The sequence below is a fragment of the Amblyraja radiata genome, chromosome 8 (genome assembly GCF_010909765.2).
Source record: "Amblyraja radiata isolate CabotCenter1 chromosome 8, sAmbRad1.1.pri, whole genome shotgun sequence".
In the NCBI taxonomy this organism is placed as follows: domain Eukaryota; kingdom Metazoa; phylum Chordata; class Chondrichthyes; order Rajiformes; family Rajidae; genus Amblyraja; species Amblyraja radiata.
The window spans coordinates 30,416,438-30,434,157 of NC_045963.1; the positions used below are offsets into that span (position 1 = coordinate 30,416,438).

The window sequence follows — 17,720 nt, forward strand, 5'->3', positions numbered from 1 at the left end:
AGCAGAACACGAAGTGCTGGAGTAACTCAGCAGGTCAGGCAGCATCTGTGGAGGAAATGAAGAGGCAACATTTTTGGTTGAGACCCAAGTCTGAAGGGACCCGACACGAAACGTCGCCTGTCCATTCCCTCAACAAATGCTGCTGATCCGCTGAAATACTGCATCATGTTGTGTTTTGCTTAATACTTGAGAACGCTTGTGAAAATTCAATGAGATCTAAATTAACTTAATATTCACCTTTCGCCTTTACAGCCATTCCTTTCCCCTCAAATAAATGGTCTGATTTAGAACGGGCTCGCCAGGCAGATTTGTTCATCAGGTCCTCACAGTGAACTTGCAAACCTGCCAGTGGAGTCCATGAGAAGTCCAATATTGGAATCCAGTCAGAAAACCACTGGCAAAGAGTGACCTGTGCATTCTAGTGGGACTCCTGCACTTGGTGGTAATTCTGTATAAGATTCAATTCAATGTAGCAAAGTTGATCCACATCTTCAATTAGTTAGCGCGCGTGACCGAGCGCCGGTGGACGAGCGTGGCGGCGGCGCGCGCGGAGATGCCCGGTAATCGGGGCGGCGCGTGGACCAGAGCCTGGGAGCTCGCGCCACCCCGGCGCTGCAGATCATTTAAAGGAAGCACGCTGCATGCAGCGCGCCAAGCCCAAGTCTAAACACATTTATATACATATATAAACTACAAAGGACCTAAATGGCTTTTTCAATCACTTATCTGGCCCTCTTGATAAGTTGGAATATTGTCTCCGCGCAGACCTATCACTGCCCCAAGATCTGCCGCTGTTCCACTCAGTTTGTAAAATGCACAAAGAAAACTGCAGCCGGTGTCCCAGCTGCGATTTTACGCAGCTACTCCAGCCTGTAAGTATTCGCATTCTTTCCCCATTTCTCATTGTCTTGAAATGGGCTTGTTTGAAGGGTTATTCTTTCGTAGGTTGTAATTGATAATTTTGAATAAGAAGTAAACTATCCAAAGGTCAGGTCTGATAAACGCACAGTTACATATTCTATAACCATATGTCTATCAAGTCAGTTCACGTGGTAGTTCGTACGTTTGTATTAAAAGTACAAAAGTTTAAGAGACTGAAACTTTCCCGAGCTGCAATCATAATCGTATTGAACCGTGATAAGTCTGAATATTAGTGCATAATTGTCGCCTTCAAATATTGGTTAAGTGCCGGGCTTTGTGGAAGGAGCCATTCTGGTATTACTTTACGAACCAGTACAGAGCCTGCTGATATTTTTATTACTTCCTCGGCAGTCCTCGAGATTGTCAAAAACTCCAGCGAAAAAAAATATTCGGCTCCTGCGAACGGCACAATCTAAACCACAAATTTCCCGGGGAAGGTTATGAAGCTGGTTTTCACCTCATCAAAGACGCGAGAAGGTACAGAGTTATTACGAAGGAACTGCAGATGCTGGAAAATCGAAGGTACACAAAAGTGCTGGAGAAACTCAGCGGGTGCAGCAGCATCTATGGAGCAAAGGAAACTGGCAACGTTTCGGGCCGAAACCTTTCTTCAAACTTCAGACTAAAGTACAGAGTTATATGGGTTTTAAATGAATATTTTTACTGGAGTTGGAACAATTCTTCTGGGCAATAATTATAATCAGTAGCTTGGTCTATTAAACGACTTTCATTGTCTATATATGCTTACCATTTAAGAATTATATCCACACTCAATCCGAATTCATTGTTTTAATACCCTTTTAAAGTCTGTAACTAACATCTGCTCCTTGCTCTGGAGTGGCCAGTTGGCCAGAATGTCAACCTCATAAAAACCAGTAACTTTATGCATCTTTGTTGAGCTTCTTCATGGTTTTCTTTTCTCAGGTGTACTAACTCCAAACTTGTGAGTTTCTGTCAGCAGCCCAAGATTCTCTGTAGCCAACAAGGACTCCGCAATAGTTTAATTATTGTTTTGTTCTGCTTTTCCACATTGCGTATTTGCATTTAAATTTATGTCCAGACAAAAACTAGATTAAAATATGCTTATTTGGCTGCAGTGACTGACCTTCCTTCCCGCATTTAAAGATTTATGGATCTGATCCCCAGACTATTTCGTTTTCTAGTTTATGTTTCCTTCTAATTCTCTATCCTGAAACACTCTTTCCTTCACATTACATTGCATAGACTCAGAGATCCTTTCAGGTGGTGGCTCTAGAAATTGTTGATGCATTGGTAATCATTTTTCAATGTTCTATAGATTCAGGATCAGTTCCTGTGTATTGGAGGGTAGCTAATGTTATCCCACTGTTCAAGAAAGGAGCGAGAGAGAAAATGGAGAATTATAGACCAGTTAGCCTGACATCGGTGGTGGGGAAGATTCTGGAGTCAATTATTAAAGAAGTTATTAAGCATCTGGATAAACAGGGTCTGATTAGGAACAGTCAACATGGATTTGTGCCTGGAAGGTCATGTTTGACTCATCTTCTTGAATTTTTTGAAGAGGTTACTAGGGACATTGATGAGGGTAAAGCAGTGGATGTTGTTTATATGGACTTTAGTAAGGCCTTTGACAAGGTTCCTCATGGAAGGTTGGTTAAGAAGGTTCAATTGTTGGGTATAAATGCAGGAGTAGCAAGATGGATTCAACAGTGGCTGAATGGGAGACTCCAGAGAGTAATGGTGGATGGTTGTTTGTCAGGTTGGAGGCAGGTGACTAGTGCGGTGCCTCAGGGATCTGTGTTGGGTCCACTGTTGTTTGTCATGTACATCAATGATCTGGATGAAGGTGTGGTAAATTGGATTAGTAAGTATGCAGATGATACTAAGATAGGTGGTGTTGTGGATAATGAAGTAGATTTCCAAAGTCTACAGAGAGATTTAGGCCATTTGGAAGAATGGGCTGAAAGATGGCAGATGGAGTTTAATGCTGATAAGTGTGAGGTGCTACATCTTGGCAGGACAAATCAAAATAGGACGTACATGGTAAATGGTAGCGAATTGAGGAATGCAGTTGAACAGAGGGATCTAGGAATAACTGTGCATAGTTCCCTGAAGGTGGAATCTCATGTAGATAGGGTGGTAAAGACTGCTTTTGGTATGCTAGCCTTTATAAATCAGAGCATTGAGTATAGAAGTTGGGATGTAATGTTAAAATTGTACAAGGCATTGGTGAGACCAATTCTGGAGTATGGTGTTCAATTTTGGTCGCCCAATTATAGGAAGGATGTCAACAAAATAGAGAGAGTACAGAGGAGATTTACTAGAATGTTGCCTGGGTTTCAGCAACTAAGTTACAGAGAAAGGTTGAATAAGTTAGGTGGAGCGCAGAAGGTTAAGGGGGGACTTGATAGAGGTCTTTAAAGTGATGAGAGGGATAGACAGAGTTGACGTGGACAAGCTTTTCCCATTGAGAGTAGGGAAGATTCAAACAAGAGGACATGACTTCAGAATTAAGGGACAGAAGTTTAGGGGTAACATGAGGGGGAACTTCTTTACTCAGAGAGTGGTAGCTGTGTGGAATGAGTTTCCAGTGGAAGTGGTGGAGGCAGGTTCGATTCTGTTTCCGTGCTGTAATTGTTATATGGTTATAAGTAATAACGGCGCATTTGGATAGCAGTAAAATGATTGGTCCAAGTTAGCATGGATTTATGAAGGGGAAATCCTGCTTGACTAATCTTCTGGAATTTTTTGAGGATGTGATCAGTAAAATGGATGAAGGAGAGCCAGTGGATGTAGTGTATCTGGACTTTCCACACAGGAGATTAGTGGGCAAAATTAGACCACATGGTATTGGGGGTAGGGTATTGATGGATAGAGAATTGGTTAGCAGACAGGAAACAAAGAGTAGGAATATACGGGTCCCTGTCAGAATGGCAGGCAGTAGCAAGTGGAGTGTCGCAAGGCTCGGTGCTGGGGCTGTAACTATTTACAATATATATTAATGATTTGGATGATGGAATTAAAAGTAACACTAGCAAATTTGCAAATGACACAAAGCTGGGTGGCAGTGTGAACTGTGAAGAGGATGCTAGGAGGTTGCAGGGTGACTTGGACAGGTTGAGTGAGTGGGCAGAAGCATGGCAGATGCAGTATAATGTAGATAAATGTGAGGTTATCCACTTTGGCAGAAAGAAGGAGGCAGATTATTATCTCATTGGTGTCAGATTAGGAAAAAGAGAAGGGCAATGAGACCTGGGTCTCCTTGTACACCAGTCACTGAAAGTAAACATGCAGGTACAGCAGGCAGTGAAGAAAGCTAATGAATGAAGAAATGAAGAAAGCTTGTGAAGAAAGCTAATAAAGCCTTCATAATGAGACGATTTGAGTTTAGGAGTAAAGAGGTCCTTTTGCAGTTGTACAGGGCCCTGGTGAGACCACATCTGGAGTATTGTGTGCAGTTTTGGTCTCCTAATTTGAGGAAGGTCATGCTTGCTATTGAGGGAGGGTAGGTTCATGAGATTAATCCCCGGGATGGCGGGATTGCCATATGAGGAAAGATTGGATAGACTGTGCTTGTATTCACTGGAATTTAGAAGGATGAGGGGTGATCTTATAGAAACATATAAAATTATAAAAGGACTGGACAAGCTAGATGCAGGAAAAATATTCCCAATGTTGGGGGAGTCCAGAACCAGGGGCCGCAGTCTAAGAATAAAGGGGAGGCCATTTAAAACTGTGTTGAGAAAACACTTTTTCACCAAGAGAGTTGCAAATTTGTGGAATTTTCTGCCACGGAAGGCAGTGGTGGCCAATTCACTGGATGAATTTAAAAGATAGTTATATGGAGCTCTAGGGTTACTGATTGTGGATGATCAGCCATGATCACAATGAATGGTGGTGCTGGCTCCTCCTGCACCTATTTTCTATGTTTAATTGGTTTGTAGGTTAATTGGTTTCAGCATTATTTTTTAATTCTCCCTAGTGTGTAGAATAGAATTGGCGCATGGGTGATTGCTGGTTGATGCAGATTTGCTGGGCCGAAGAGCCTCTTTTCACGTTGTATCTCTAAACCTGTTCACACAAGTTCTATGTTATTCCTACTTTCTCATCTACTCCCTACACACAAGGGACAATTTACAGAGGCCAATTACCCTACAAACCCACAAGACTTTGGGATGTGGGAAGAAACCAGAGCACCTGGAGAAAATTCACCCAGTCACAAGGAGAACATGCAAACTCCACATATACAGCAGATGAGGTCAGAGTCGAACCCTGGTTGCTGGTGCTGTAGCTCTACTAGCTGTGCAACTATTTAATTTTCCTGTTTCAGGTAACCCACAACCCATGGGCTCTTTTCACTTTCTTCCTGATCCACACAGGTATGCTCAGCTCACCTCCTTTTTCCAAACACCACCCCAGGCCCTCGGCAGCCTTTTTTATTCTCCTTTCCTAATTGGTACCAGCTGTCCATCGTCATCCCCTTATTGGTTCCACTTATCCCCTTTCTTACTTATCAGATTTCAGAATCTGCAGCCTCCTATATCTCCACTTATCACCTTCCACTCTCTGACTCTACCATCCCCTTCTCCCACCTGGCTGCATCTGCTTCTTCTTTCTTCTTCTTATCTCTCTCTACTTACCACTCACCAGCTGCTGTTTTCCATCTCCACCCCTTCACCCCCCCCACCCCCCCCCCCCCCCTTCTCCCACCTCCCATCTCCCATCAGGCAAACATTATAGAAGTGTGAAAACGCACACCTCCAGTTTCTTCCCAGCAGTTATCAGGCAACTGAACCATCCTACCACAACCAGAAAGAACTGCTGAACTACTATCTACCTCATTGGTGACCCTGGAACTATCTTTGCTGACTTTACCGTGTACTAAACGTTATTCCCTTATCATGTATCTATACATTGTCAATTGCAATCTTGTATTGTCTTTCTGCTGACTGGATAGCACACAATAATTATTTTCACTGTATCTCAGTACACGTGACAATAAACTAAACTAAACTAAACCTTGGGCCACCTGCTCATCTTTCTCCTCACCTGGTTCCACCTATCACCAGTCAGTCCCTGCCTCACCTCTTCCCCCTCACTTCTTTATACTGGTTATGCTCTCAGACGCGATACAGGTCTTGAACTGAAATGTCAATCATCTCTCTGCTTCCACATGTACTGCCTGACCTGCTGAGTTCCTCCAGCAGTCTGATTTTCACTCTCACTCAAATGTCTCTCTTTCTCCTCCATGCTATTCCAACGAAGTACAATACAATATTGTGGATCAGCATCTGACTCAAAATGGAATTAGACAGTTTCAGGAATTCCAGTCTCTTATGCAGCATTCAGTTGGTCATTGTGTCATAGAGTGGTGCAGTGTGGAAACAGGCCCTTCGGCCCAACTTGCCCACACCGGCCAACACTGTTGGTCTGCTCTCTTCCTGGAATCTCAGATTTCATTTGACTCCTATTTGCATCTCCTCCAGGCAAACCTGTACCTGTCCAGATGAACTGTCCCAACCCCAAACGTCAACTGTCCATGTATCCAGACAGATGCTGCTCAACCCCTGAGTACCTTCAGCAGTTAGTTTGTTCCCAAAGGCCAAACTTATTCCCAGAGTAGATGATCAGTTTTGGTCTGATTGGAACTATATTTTGAGGTTAGGAAGCCAGTACAAAATGTTACATTTTTGTCTTTTGTAAATGTTATGTTCATCAGAGGCAGTTAAGACTGGAAAATGTTGCACCTTCATTTTGATTGTTTCTAAATTCTATATTGAAAGATCAAGGTTGCACAAGGGAATGAGTGATTTTGATTTTGCATAGGGTTATGTTTTTCCAGTATTTCAGTGATTTTTCTGCCTAGATTAATATCTGTGAAAATGTACAACCAGATTCCCATGTTTCCTTACAGCACGAACTGCCCCAACCATAAGTCTCACAATCCATCAGTCTCATTTTCCCGCTTATTTTTTCGGACAGGATATTTTTTGCCCGCATTCCCATCCGCTGCTCCCAATTTGTGTCATTCACCTACATGGTAGGGACAATTTACAATGGCCAATTAACCTACCGACCTGTGTTGTTTTGGAATGATGGAGGAAACTACACGTGTACAGGGAGAACATGCAAACTCAGCATGGACATGGACAGCACCAGAGGTCATCACTGAATCCAAATCACTGGTGCTGGGATGAAGCATCTCCACCATTTGTGACACTTTGGCACCCAATGAACTTGCATACCAAAACTGCCATGGTTGGGTTGAATTTTAATCCAGGCCTCTTAATTACTTGCCCTATATTTTAACCCATAAGCATCATGGTGGATAAAGATGAAAATTTCCTGCTAAATTCCGTATATTGATATTTTCTTTGGTCTTTAAAGGAAAACATCGACAGGTAAAAGGAAGTTGGAAATACCATTTTTTCCCTTCATTCCACTCTTGTTTTCAACTTGTTCTGCCTGGAGACATGTAATGGAAACTATCCTGCAAAGATTTCCTCGTTGTTAGACTGCCATCGGTCATAAAACATTCTCATACAATTCACTTCAACATAATTTCACTACAGTGCTACTGATTTTGATCCCCCGATGGCCCAAACAGGGGATCATATTTCTGATTTTTAATTCCTTGTCCTCTATCCATCAGATCTTTCCCCCACGCTATCTTGGTAGCTTCTTCTATCCTTCTTTCCCCACAATGTATTTTATGCACCTGACCTCTCTTTGTCCCACTATGCTGGTTATACCTTGGTCTACCTTGGATCCAATCTCGAGGACTTCTTCTCACAACTCTAAACTGCACCCTTTTCACCCAGACTTGTGGACACACCATTACCTTTCATTCCAATGTCCATTGATCAATTTCCCACCTCTTTGCATTTTTGAAGTATTTTGTAATAGAATTTATGTTAATGTTTAAACTTAAAAATTGGACACTCAGGATCCATCCAATGATAGAAAACAATTTCTAGACAACTCAATCTTCATCACACGTGCATGGGAGTTGCATAATCTGGCAGACGTCTTGGAACTGAATGTTTACAGGTATAAGTGTAATTTCTTTGTTGTTGATGCTTTGAGACCCTAAAGAGAGGAAAAGTTTATGAAGTACTGCATTGTAGTGCGTGGGTCTCAAAAGGAAGCACGAAGTCCAGTGTTTTGAGAGGCACCTTTAATTATGTTCCTCCCGGTTGTAGGGAGGTCCAAACGAGAGAAAGATGGCACCCAAACCCCTGCCTTTAAACCCTCTGGTTAAGGACCGCCTCCGGACTGAACCACTCCCGTGCCGAGGGGTTCGACAGTATGATGGCACGACCCTTGGGAGCCGCCACAGCATAATTAAAATAAGCAACTGCAGATGCAAGGAACACTCTGTTGTTTCGCCACATTACCCACTGCCTTAAAATTATTTCTCATCATTTCTCATCATAAAATAATTTTTCCTTGTTTTCAGGCAGATGTGTTTTGTTTGTGATGGCTCTCCATGGAATTGACACTTGCCATTCTTGGGAGTGCTGCTTAACGCAGAAATTTCAATTCTTCACTTTCTTTGGTATCAAAGTTTCCATGTGTTATCTTTATTACATTGTCAAAAATTAGCCCACTTCTCTTTTACCATTCCAACTATATTGGTTGCTACATGCTGGATTCTGTAGACTGTACAGTGTGCTACACACTAAGCTCTCTGGGAAGACTTTTCATGTGCAGCCAACCTGTTGAAATTGGAAGAACGATGTTTAATAAGTGAATGAACCACCTCAACATATGCTTAGTGAAATATGTGTTCTTACACATGCAAGTATAAAGAATCATTAAATTAGAGAACATAGACACATATCACATAGTACACAGTTGACGCTGTGTCACTTTTGCAATTGAGCAATCTGTTAATATTTGAACAATATATTATTGTTGTAATATTTTGGACATTAGTGTTGTCGGAAAAGCTGCCATTTATTTTCCTTCCCTTGATACCCTGGGAATTTGGTTGTTGGCTCCCTCCTTGAAATAGTTTAGTCAAAAAGAATATGTAAGGTTTGAGAAGCTAAAATTAGACAAAGCCCTCCAGGAATATAAAGCAGGAAAGAACTTAAACGAGGATTTACGAGGGCTAAGAGGGGCCGAGAAATGTCCTTGGCAAGTAGGATTAATAGAATCACGTCATTTTAAAAATAAGTGGACAGCTAGGAAAAGGATAAGTCCACTCAAAGACAAAGGTGCCTTGAGCTATAATTTCAAATGCATCTATCATGTCTCCCCTCAACCTCCGACGCTCCAGAAAACAATCTATGTTTGTCCAACTTCTCTTCATAGCTAATACCCTCTATCCAGGCAGCATTCAGGTAAACATCTGTTACTCCCACTTCACATCCTTCCTGTAATTGGGCAACCAGAACTGCACACAAATGTGGCTTAACCAAAATGTGGTAGATGTTATTATTTTCATTTTCACACAGGTTTCAGATTTCTGAGAGTGAGGAATATATTAAATAATGGTAAATAATGCAGTAATAGAATTGTAATTTATGACTACATTCACATACTAAATGTTGTGGTCCTTCAGAGGTAATGAATTTTCAGTTGTACGTGATGATTCAAGGTTACGGTTTCCCTTGGAAGAGAAAAAATATGTAATTGATTCTACTTATTCTAAATTGATATTATCCTGTGTGGAAAAATAACATGCTCTTTTAATTTCAATTCACTATAGATAAGAGTCGAGAGTGTTTTATTGTGAAATATGCCAAAACAGAACAATGAAATTCTTTCTTGCAAGATAACAGATGTTAATATAGTTTTTTTTTAGTGATCCATCTGCAGAGATTCTGCAGATTTAAAAAATGGTGCAAGAGCTGCAATGAGTTACATTGGAAGATTGGGAATTCATCCCTAGCATAAGAGAGGTTTGTTCAAGAGTCTGAAAATATCAAGAAAGCATTTGTTCTTGAATCTGAGACATGTGTTTTCAAACTTTTGTATCTTCTGCCTGACGGGGGAAGGGAGAAGAGACAATGAACGAAGTGTGTATGATCCTTGAGTATGTTGGCTGTTTCCAGAGGCAGCCTGACGTATTGATATAATCAATAGGGGGAAGGCTGCTTTGTGTGACGGACTGGACAGGGTCCAGAACCCTCTGCAATTTCTTACGATCTTCCCATAACAAGCTGTGACTGTCTGGATGAGATGCTTTCTATGGTGCAGTTGTAAAACTTAGAAAGAGTCGTTGGAGATAGGCTGAATTTTCTGAGTCTTCTGGGGAGATAGAGTGCAGATGTGCTTACTTGACCGCAGCATCCATGTGGTTGGACTAGGACACATTGTTGGTGATATTTACACCCAAGAACTTGAGGCTCTCGGCCATCACCACATCAGCACTAATGATACCGACAGGGATATTTACTCCACCCTGCTTCCTGAACGCTGACAAGCTCCCTCATTTTGCTAACATTGAGCGAGAAGTAGATCATTGAAGTGAATTACTTCACTTTTCAAATTGTCAGTCTTAGTTGATAAAGACTTGGCTTGTGGTGCATTCTGGATGGGAGCACTAGACCAATGTAGGCATGGATCTCTTTATCACTGTCATATCTCCAATGATAACAATATTTTTCTGATGCTCGCTACTTATTCTGCAGTATTTGTGAAGTCAATCTTTTGGCTGAGGAAGTTTATGAGCTGAATCTTCAATCAGCTGATTCTTGCAGCTCATCTGTCAGCAAGAACATTCTCCTGTTTGTTCATACTCTGTAATTCATCTTCATCAGATTGACTGGATCATTTCCTTGGAGTCTTGACCCTCTGAAGCTGACTGTGCTTGAACTGTTCAAGCTCGACTGCTGGATCACTGACAATTTGGAATTTAGTCTTTCCATGCAAGGATCAAAGGAAGAGTAAAGTGAAACTGCAAGACACTCTTGGAAAATGAGCTTCCATCAGCAATGTTTCGTTTGAAGTTGTACATTGCAAGGAGCCTTCTTGTGCATCTTCCCTTTATCTGTGCCATGATGGATTGAGTGCAAGTGAAGGAGGTAGTGAGGAGGGAGAAATAACTAGGAGGGATGACTGGCTTTTTGTTTTGAAGAGGACATAGGTTCCCCCCTATGTTCTCAGGTACCAGAATATCTATTGTGGCCTGTTCCAATAAGAAGATTGTGCAAAGTGGCACAATGGTAGAGTCTCTGCCTTGCTGTGCCAGACCCGGGTTTGACCCTGAATATGGGTGCTGTCTGTGTGGGGTTTGTATGTTCTCCCTGTGACCGCGTGGGTTTTCCCCGGGTGCTCCGGTTTCATCCAACACTCCAAGACATACAGATTTGCAGATTTGCTTCAATTGAATTGTCCCTAGTGTATTGGATAGTGCTAGTGTATGGGGTGATTGTTGGTCGGCGTGGCATTGGTGAGGCTTATATCTCTTAAGTAAAATAAAAGTATGTAATCTTATCCTGTAAACAGAGATGTTGCTGAAGATGGGCAGCAGAGTGGTTCCAGATAAATTAATGCCTTGAAAGATTTCATCATCTGTGAATATTTTTGAGAGTTACAGGAAGATTGTGGTGTATGGTTTGATATGACAACAAGAATGTGTATGTTGCCTTGCCCATCTCACCTTGCCACCACCACCACCACCACTGTGTGAACATACATGTGAAGTACTTCAGAGGGAACTATCATTGTCTAAGGGCTTCAGCACAAACTTCCAGTTATGTTTAGAAAAGCTTCTGAGTGTATATCCTTTCACACAGAGTTCCTGGAGGCAGGCTTAAATCAATGTATTAAGATAACCCGAATACCTAATTTAACTGATCCAAGGGAACTGCAGAGTTAAATGTCTGAAATTTAAGCAAGTTCAAAATATCTCAGTTTAGATCCTGCCACTTTACTTCAGTGAATGGAAAGTAAGATCCCCTACTGTGATGTTAGTTCAATAGTTGATAATGGACAATAGATTATCTTAGAATCTATGACAATTTTAATATGGTTTCTAGTTGGCACTTACTTGGAGCACAAAACATGTTAATTCAATGTGACCTTGAATGTTCATCACAGCATGGCTTGTGTGGTAAATGCGAAATAAGTGTCAGGATGATGAAGATGATGTGTTAAAGTTCCTCATCTGACATTGGGATTGAGGCATGCTGCTGAAGTGTGTGCAGAGATTTTTATCTAACTTTTTATTTAGCTGTGTTACACACGTGGAGGTGTTTAATGTTGGTAGCAGGTAACTATAATGGGAAGGGCTACATTCCAGCACAAACATCCCAGCACAAACATCTCTCCAATTTGAACAACAAATCGACCTGAATGTGTATGGCTACTACTATAGAAAGATTGTTTAATTCCATGAATGGACCAATGGAAGGTATTTTACAACTTTCAGTTCGGTATTGTAAATTTGGGAATGGTTGATTCCTCCTCCTGGACTCAACTGGACTGTCCAGTGTTTGAAAAAATGCTCTGCAAAATATAGATTCATTCTGTTCCCATTCCTACACAGAATTACTTGTTAAGTTGAAAATAATAGATGCTAGAAGTTTGTTTTTTAATTCAGCATAAAGGTTCTGCGATTTACTGTATAACTGTTGATTAGTTAAAATAGTGTTTTATCCAATAACTAAGATAAAATTGCGGAATGAACTTTGTGTCCAATCGATTTGTCTGAAGGCTATTATTGAGCCAGACTATCTTTAAAAAACATTGAATTTTTTTTTTCTCTGTCCTATTTATTAGTAACCACCCACATAGAAATAGATTACAAAAACATTTTGTCTTTTAAGTGTACATTTCCAACCACCAAAATTCATGACCACCATTTCAAGCGGTGGTTGTTACATTCAAACCCTATGGCAATTATATTTTTCTCTTCAAACACAATGTCACAGAGATAAATTACTTTTTTTAGGTGATGATGGATGGTTAAGAAGGATGGTATGTCCTGTTCCTTTCTCCTGAGGAAATATTCAAGAGCAATGACCCAAATGTTGCAACTCAATTGAAAACGTGATGCACCAGTTTTTAAAAAAGTTTTTGTGTCTACAGAATAATCCAACAGGGTGTACTTAGGTTTAGGTTTAATATTGTCACGTAGCGAATACAGTGAAAAGCTTTGTTTTGCATGATATCCAATCATTTATCAATACCATACATAAATACAATCTAGTCAAACTCAAGGACAATAGATAGAGCAAAGGGGAAGCTACAGAGTGCAGAATATAGTTCTCAGCATTGTAATGCATCAATTCCATAGACAAGGTCCAATGTCTGCAATGATGTAGAGGTGAATTGGACACAACCCTAGCTTATAGAAGGGCCGTTCAGAAACCTCATAACAGAGGGGAAGAAGCTATTCCCGAGTCAGGTGATATTCACTTTCAAATTTCTGTAATTTCTGTCAGATGGGAGTAGGGAGAAGAAGGAATGACTGGTGTGGGATGAGTCTTCCATAGAAACATAGAAAATAGGTGCAGGAGTAGGCCATTCGGCCCTTCGAGCCTGCACCGCCATTCAATATGATCATGGCTGATCATCCAACTCAGTATCCCGTACCTGACTTCTCTCCATACCCCCTGATCCCCTTAGCCACAAGGGCCACATCTAACTCCCTCTTAAATATAGCCAATGAACTGGCCTCAACTACCTTCTGTGGCAGAGAAGCAGTGTGAGATGTAGATGGAGTCAATGGTGGAAGTCTGGTCTGTGTGATGGAAGGGACTACATCTACAGCAGTGCAATTTCTTGCAATATTGGACAGAGATGTTCCCTAACTAAGCTGCGAAGTAACCTGACAGTATGCTTTACATGGTGAATCTGTAGAAGTTTGTAAGAGTCATTGGAGTCATGCCAAATTTCCTCAGTATCCAAAGAAAGTAGAGGCACTGGTGGGCCACGTTGGCTGTTGCCTCAATGCAGTTGGTCCATGACAGATCGTTGGTAACATTAATGCCAAGGAACATAGAGCTCTCAGCCAATTCCATTTTTATGTCCTTGCCATAAAAAAAGTGCAGTGAAGATTCCAGGAATGGCAGGTATGCTGCCTCTGGAATGTCAGAGGTTGAGGCGACACTTGGTAGAAGTACATAGAATTATGAGAGGTATAGATAGGGTAGACAGAAGCTTTTTCCTGGATTTGAAATGTCCAACACCAGAGGTCATGGATATAAGGTGAAAGGGATAAAGTTTATTGGAGATGTGTGGGGTAAGTTTTTGTACACAGAGAAAGGTAGGGCCCTGGAATGCATTACCGGGGTGGTGGTGGGGACAGATCTGATAATGGTGTTTAAGAGGCTTTTTGATAGGTGCAGAGAATAGAGAGATATGGATCATGTACAGGCCGATAAGATCAGTTTAACTTGGTATCATGTTCGGCACAAACATTGTGGGCCGAAGGGCCCATTCCTTTGCTGTACTGTTCTGTGTTCTATGCTGTATGAGGAGAGCTCGAGTACATTTGGCTGAATTCTCTAGAGGTAGATAATAATAAGATTAAACGAGAACTTACCAGTTTGAAGATTGATCTTTATTTTATGAGGATTTACGATGAGCGATTACGTGAAGAAGCCCCCCCAGTCCGCATGCACGTCAATCTTCAAAGCAGCGGTGTGAAATCACAGATAACAGTAGTCGAAGTAACATGGTAAGACATAGAGAAGACTAGAATTACCGAATTATCTTTATGAGAGAGGGTTGGGAGCGGTGGGCACGTAATCGCTCATCGTAACTCCTCATAAAATAAAGATCAAACTTCAAACTGGTAAGTTCTCGTTTAATCTTACTATTTTGCTTCGGAGTCACGTGAGCGATTCCGTGAAGATTTCAAAGCTCTGTGATTTCATGCCGTGAGAAACGAGTCTACACAACCACAACTGCTTCATTGACAGATGAGGGAAACATTCATAATGCATACAGACATGACATAGATCTAAAACATGCTGATGCTGTTTAATGAACAAGTAATAATAATAGTAACCCCTCTCATCTGGATGGAAACTATAAATAGAACCTAAAATAGAGTTGGCAAATACCCCTGGTCTGGCAATGGGTTATTATAAATGTTTGGAAAGTTTGTGCGTTTGACCATGCTGCAGTCGTTAGGATGTGGTCCAGCGGAACGTAAATAACCCTTGCTGCTGATGTTGTAGCAGCCCTGGTGGAGTGAGATTTGGAAATCAGTGTCTGCTCCTGCATAAATCAAACCCCGTTTTATCACCTGGAGATGGTCTGAACGGATACCTTATTATAAAGTTTTTTGTAACTAACAAGCATTGCTAGTTCAGAGCCTCGAAAGCTCTTGGTGACCTTGACGTATTGTTGTATGTGTGCCCTCACATAACCGAAGGTCCCTGGGTATGCCATGAACTAGTTTGAGACCTGACGCCCCTTCTGCTCTGCTTAATTAAATCATAAACATAAAATATATATATTATTTACAGATGTAATCATCCTGTCCCGTCGCAATTATGTAGCGACTGAACCCGTTGCGCTGAAACCAGCGCCATGAGGATAACTACCTTATGAGAGCTGGCCAAAGCTAAGGATGTAGCAAGAGCCCCCTGGTGAAGTAGTGTTAACACAATGTCAATATCCCATACTGTCCTGTACTTGTCCTGGGAGAAATTGTGTTAAAGATATCCTTTACAAACTCGATATCCGGGGGTGAAACCCGACAGAGTGGGTTCCATTTGCTGTAGCAAATATGATGGGAAAGCACGTTGGGCACAGTTAATGGCCCTATAACTCAATTATTATCAAAAGATTATTTAAAAATGAACTCCAAGACGTCAGTAATCTGTACCGTATTAAATGTAACATTAGCATTAAACAAAACGCTTCCCATCTCCTGAAGGGGAAATGTACTGCTTTTTTGGGTGCTATCCCAGCACTCGGAGTGACCACATGGATCGGTGTGACAACCCAAGCCGTAGGGGCAGTCTATTCAGAATCTGCAAGTCATAAATTGATGTTATCATGCAAAGGCTGGTTGCCCGAGCCACAGGCTGAACCAGCAAAGTTTACGTTTAGAATAACCGTATAAGGTTGTATTATTATTCCCGACAAAAGCGGGAATCAAAGCTGCATAGGCCAGTCAGACAGTAGGAAAACCTAAAGCGGGATCTTGATGACTTTATTTGAAAACCCGACTGATGAGGCAAAATGGAGAAAGACATAAAAGACCATTCCTCCTCCTTGTAGCGAGAATGTATCTCTCGCCACTGTTATGCCACATATTTTTGCAACCGGTGAATAAGCATGAAAACAACATATCGATATTCGGTGTTCCATCGAACCAGAATTTCATAAATACTGTGTGATCCAACACCCATTCTGTGTTGTCATTGATCTGTACTTGATGATACACCAGTGGCAAGTGTATTAGGTAAACTATTACAGGATACTTTTACTTGATTGCACCCATGTGACTAACATATGCCACCACAATTGTGTATCAACTTGAAGTTGAGCATGCATATTATGCATATTCGCTCAATCACTCTTTAACCCATAGAATGCACCTAGTGTCTATAGATAATTGATACCAATAACTGAAGAATTGGTAACTCATGCAAATCTCCTCCACCTCCAAACTAGAGATGACATTCGAAATTTTCCACGTTAGAGTCTTTAGCATCAGTTTGCAATATAACTGAAATTTTTACTGGCCAAACTACTGGAGCAATGCTAAATACTGTTCGTCCATCATTGTGACTTTGGTAGCTTCAGCTGGTAATAGCATAGATGTGTTAACAGTGACCTACATGGCACTTGAGAGGTTGCACAATGTCAGTTCTCCCACTTGCACAGCTGAATCACAGCTACTATATTGCCAATTACTCTTGATGAATAGAAGACTGCTTTATAACAACATGCTGTTACAGGTTTCTATTAACTCCAATCTCTTGCCCCATGGCGGAGTCATAGGCTAATTAACAGTTAAAGGTAAATCCCCATGACCAACCAATCTACTTGGTAACAACTTAAATTTAACTGGATGGAGGAGCCCAATTTCTCAAATATAGTTTGAGGCTGAAACAGTTGATTTTAGCAAAATACAGCGTTAAAGTATCATCCAGACAAGACATAACAAGTGTTTTGAACTCTGAGTAGTCCACTTTGCAATGCTTTACTGTTGTCATTACTGTTAGCATACTGTTATCATTGCCTCATCATAGCAATTGCCCCTTCCTGATAATTTCAAATATCTCCGATGATCGCTATAAATGGGAACACCCTATGAAATCAGTTGTTAGCCAGTAATGAAGTTTCCTATTCGGAAAAGTTTATACCGCACATGCGAGTTAAACAACATTCTCCATCTTTCATAATGAACAGGCCACGCCTGCCATCATTTCGTGCCTGCCTCGAACGACAACTCTGGCCCGATTTCCGAGCCTGTCTTGAATGACAATCCTGGCCATAATACTGAGCCTACCTCATAATTCTAACCCTGCCTCGAAAGGCAACTCTGGCCATAATTCTGAGCCTGCCTCGAAAGACAACTCTGGCCATAATTCTGAGCCTGCCTTGAAAGACAATTCTGGCCTCAATCCTGAGCCTGCCTCGAAAGACAACTCTGCTCATATTTCCGAGCCTGTCTCGAAGGCAATCCTGGCCAAAATACTGAGCCTGCCTCAAAACCCAATTCTGGCCCCAATTCCAAACCTGCTTGGAATGCTAGCATTGTCCAGTTTTACATGGTTAGATGCCGCTAAGTAGATGACAATGTCTTAACAATTTGTGTATTGTACAACCAAGTGTAAATATTACCAACTTGTAAGTGGTCCACTTACCCCATGTTTCAGAAGTGCCAGACCTACCTATCT

General features: G+C 41.4%; 1 protein-coding gene across 1 annotated transcript in view; it reads left to right on the plus strand.

The window, feature by feature from the left end:
• Positions 1-634: 634 nt before the first annotated feature.
• lhcgr (luteinizing hormone/choriogonadotropin receptor) overlaps positions 635-17,720 on the plus strand; it is a 66,077-nt gene continuing 48,991 nt past the window's right edge. Inside the window, exon 1 of the mRNA XM_033025485.1 lies at positions 635-872. Within this exon, the coding sequence (XP_032881376.1) occupies positions 706-872 (167 nt within the window). The 5' untranslated portion in view covers positions 635-705. The remainder of the gene's footprint in view (positions 873-17,720) is intronic.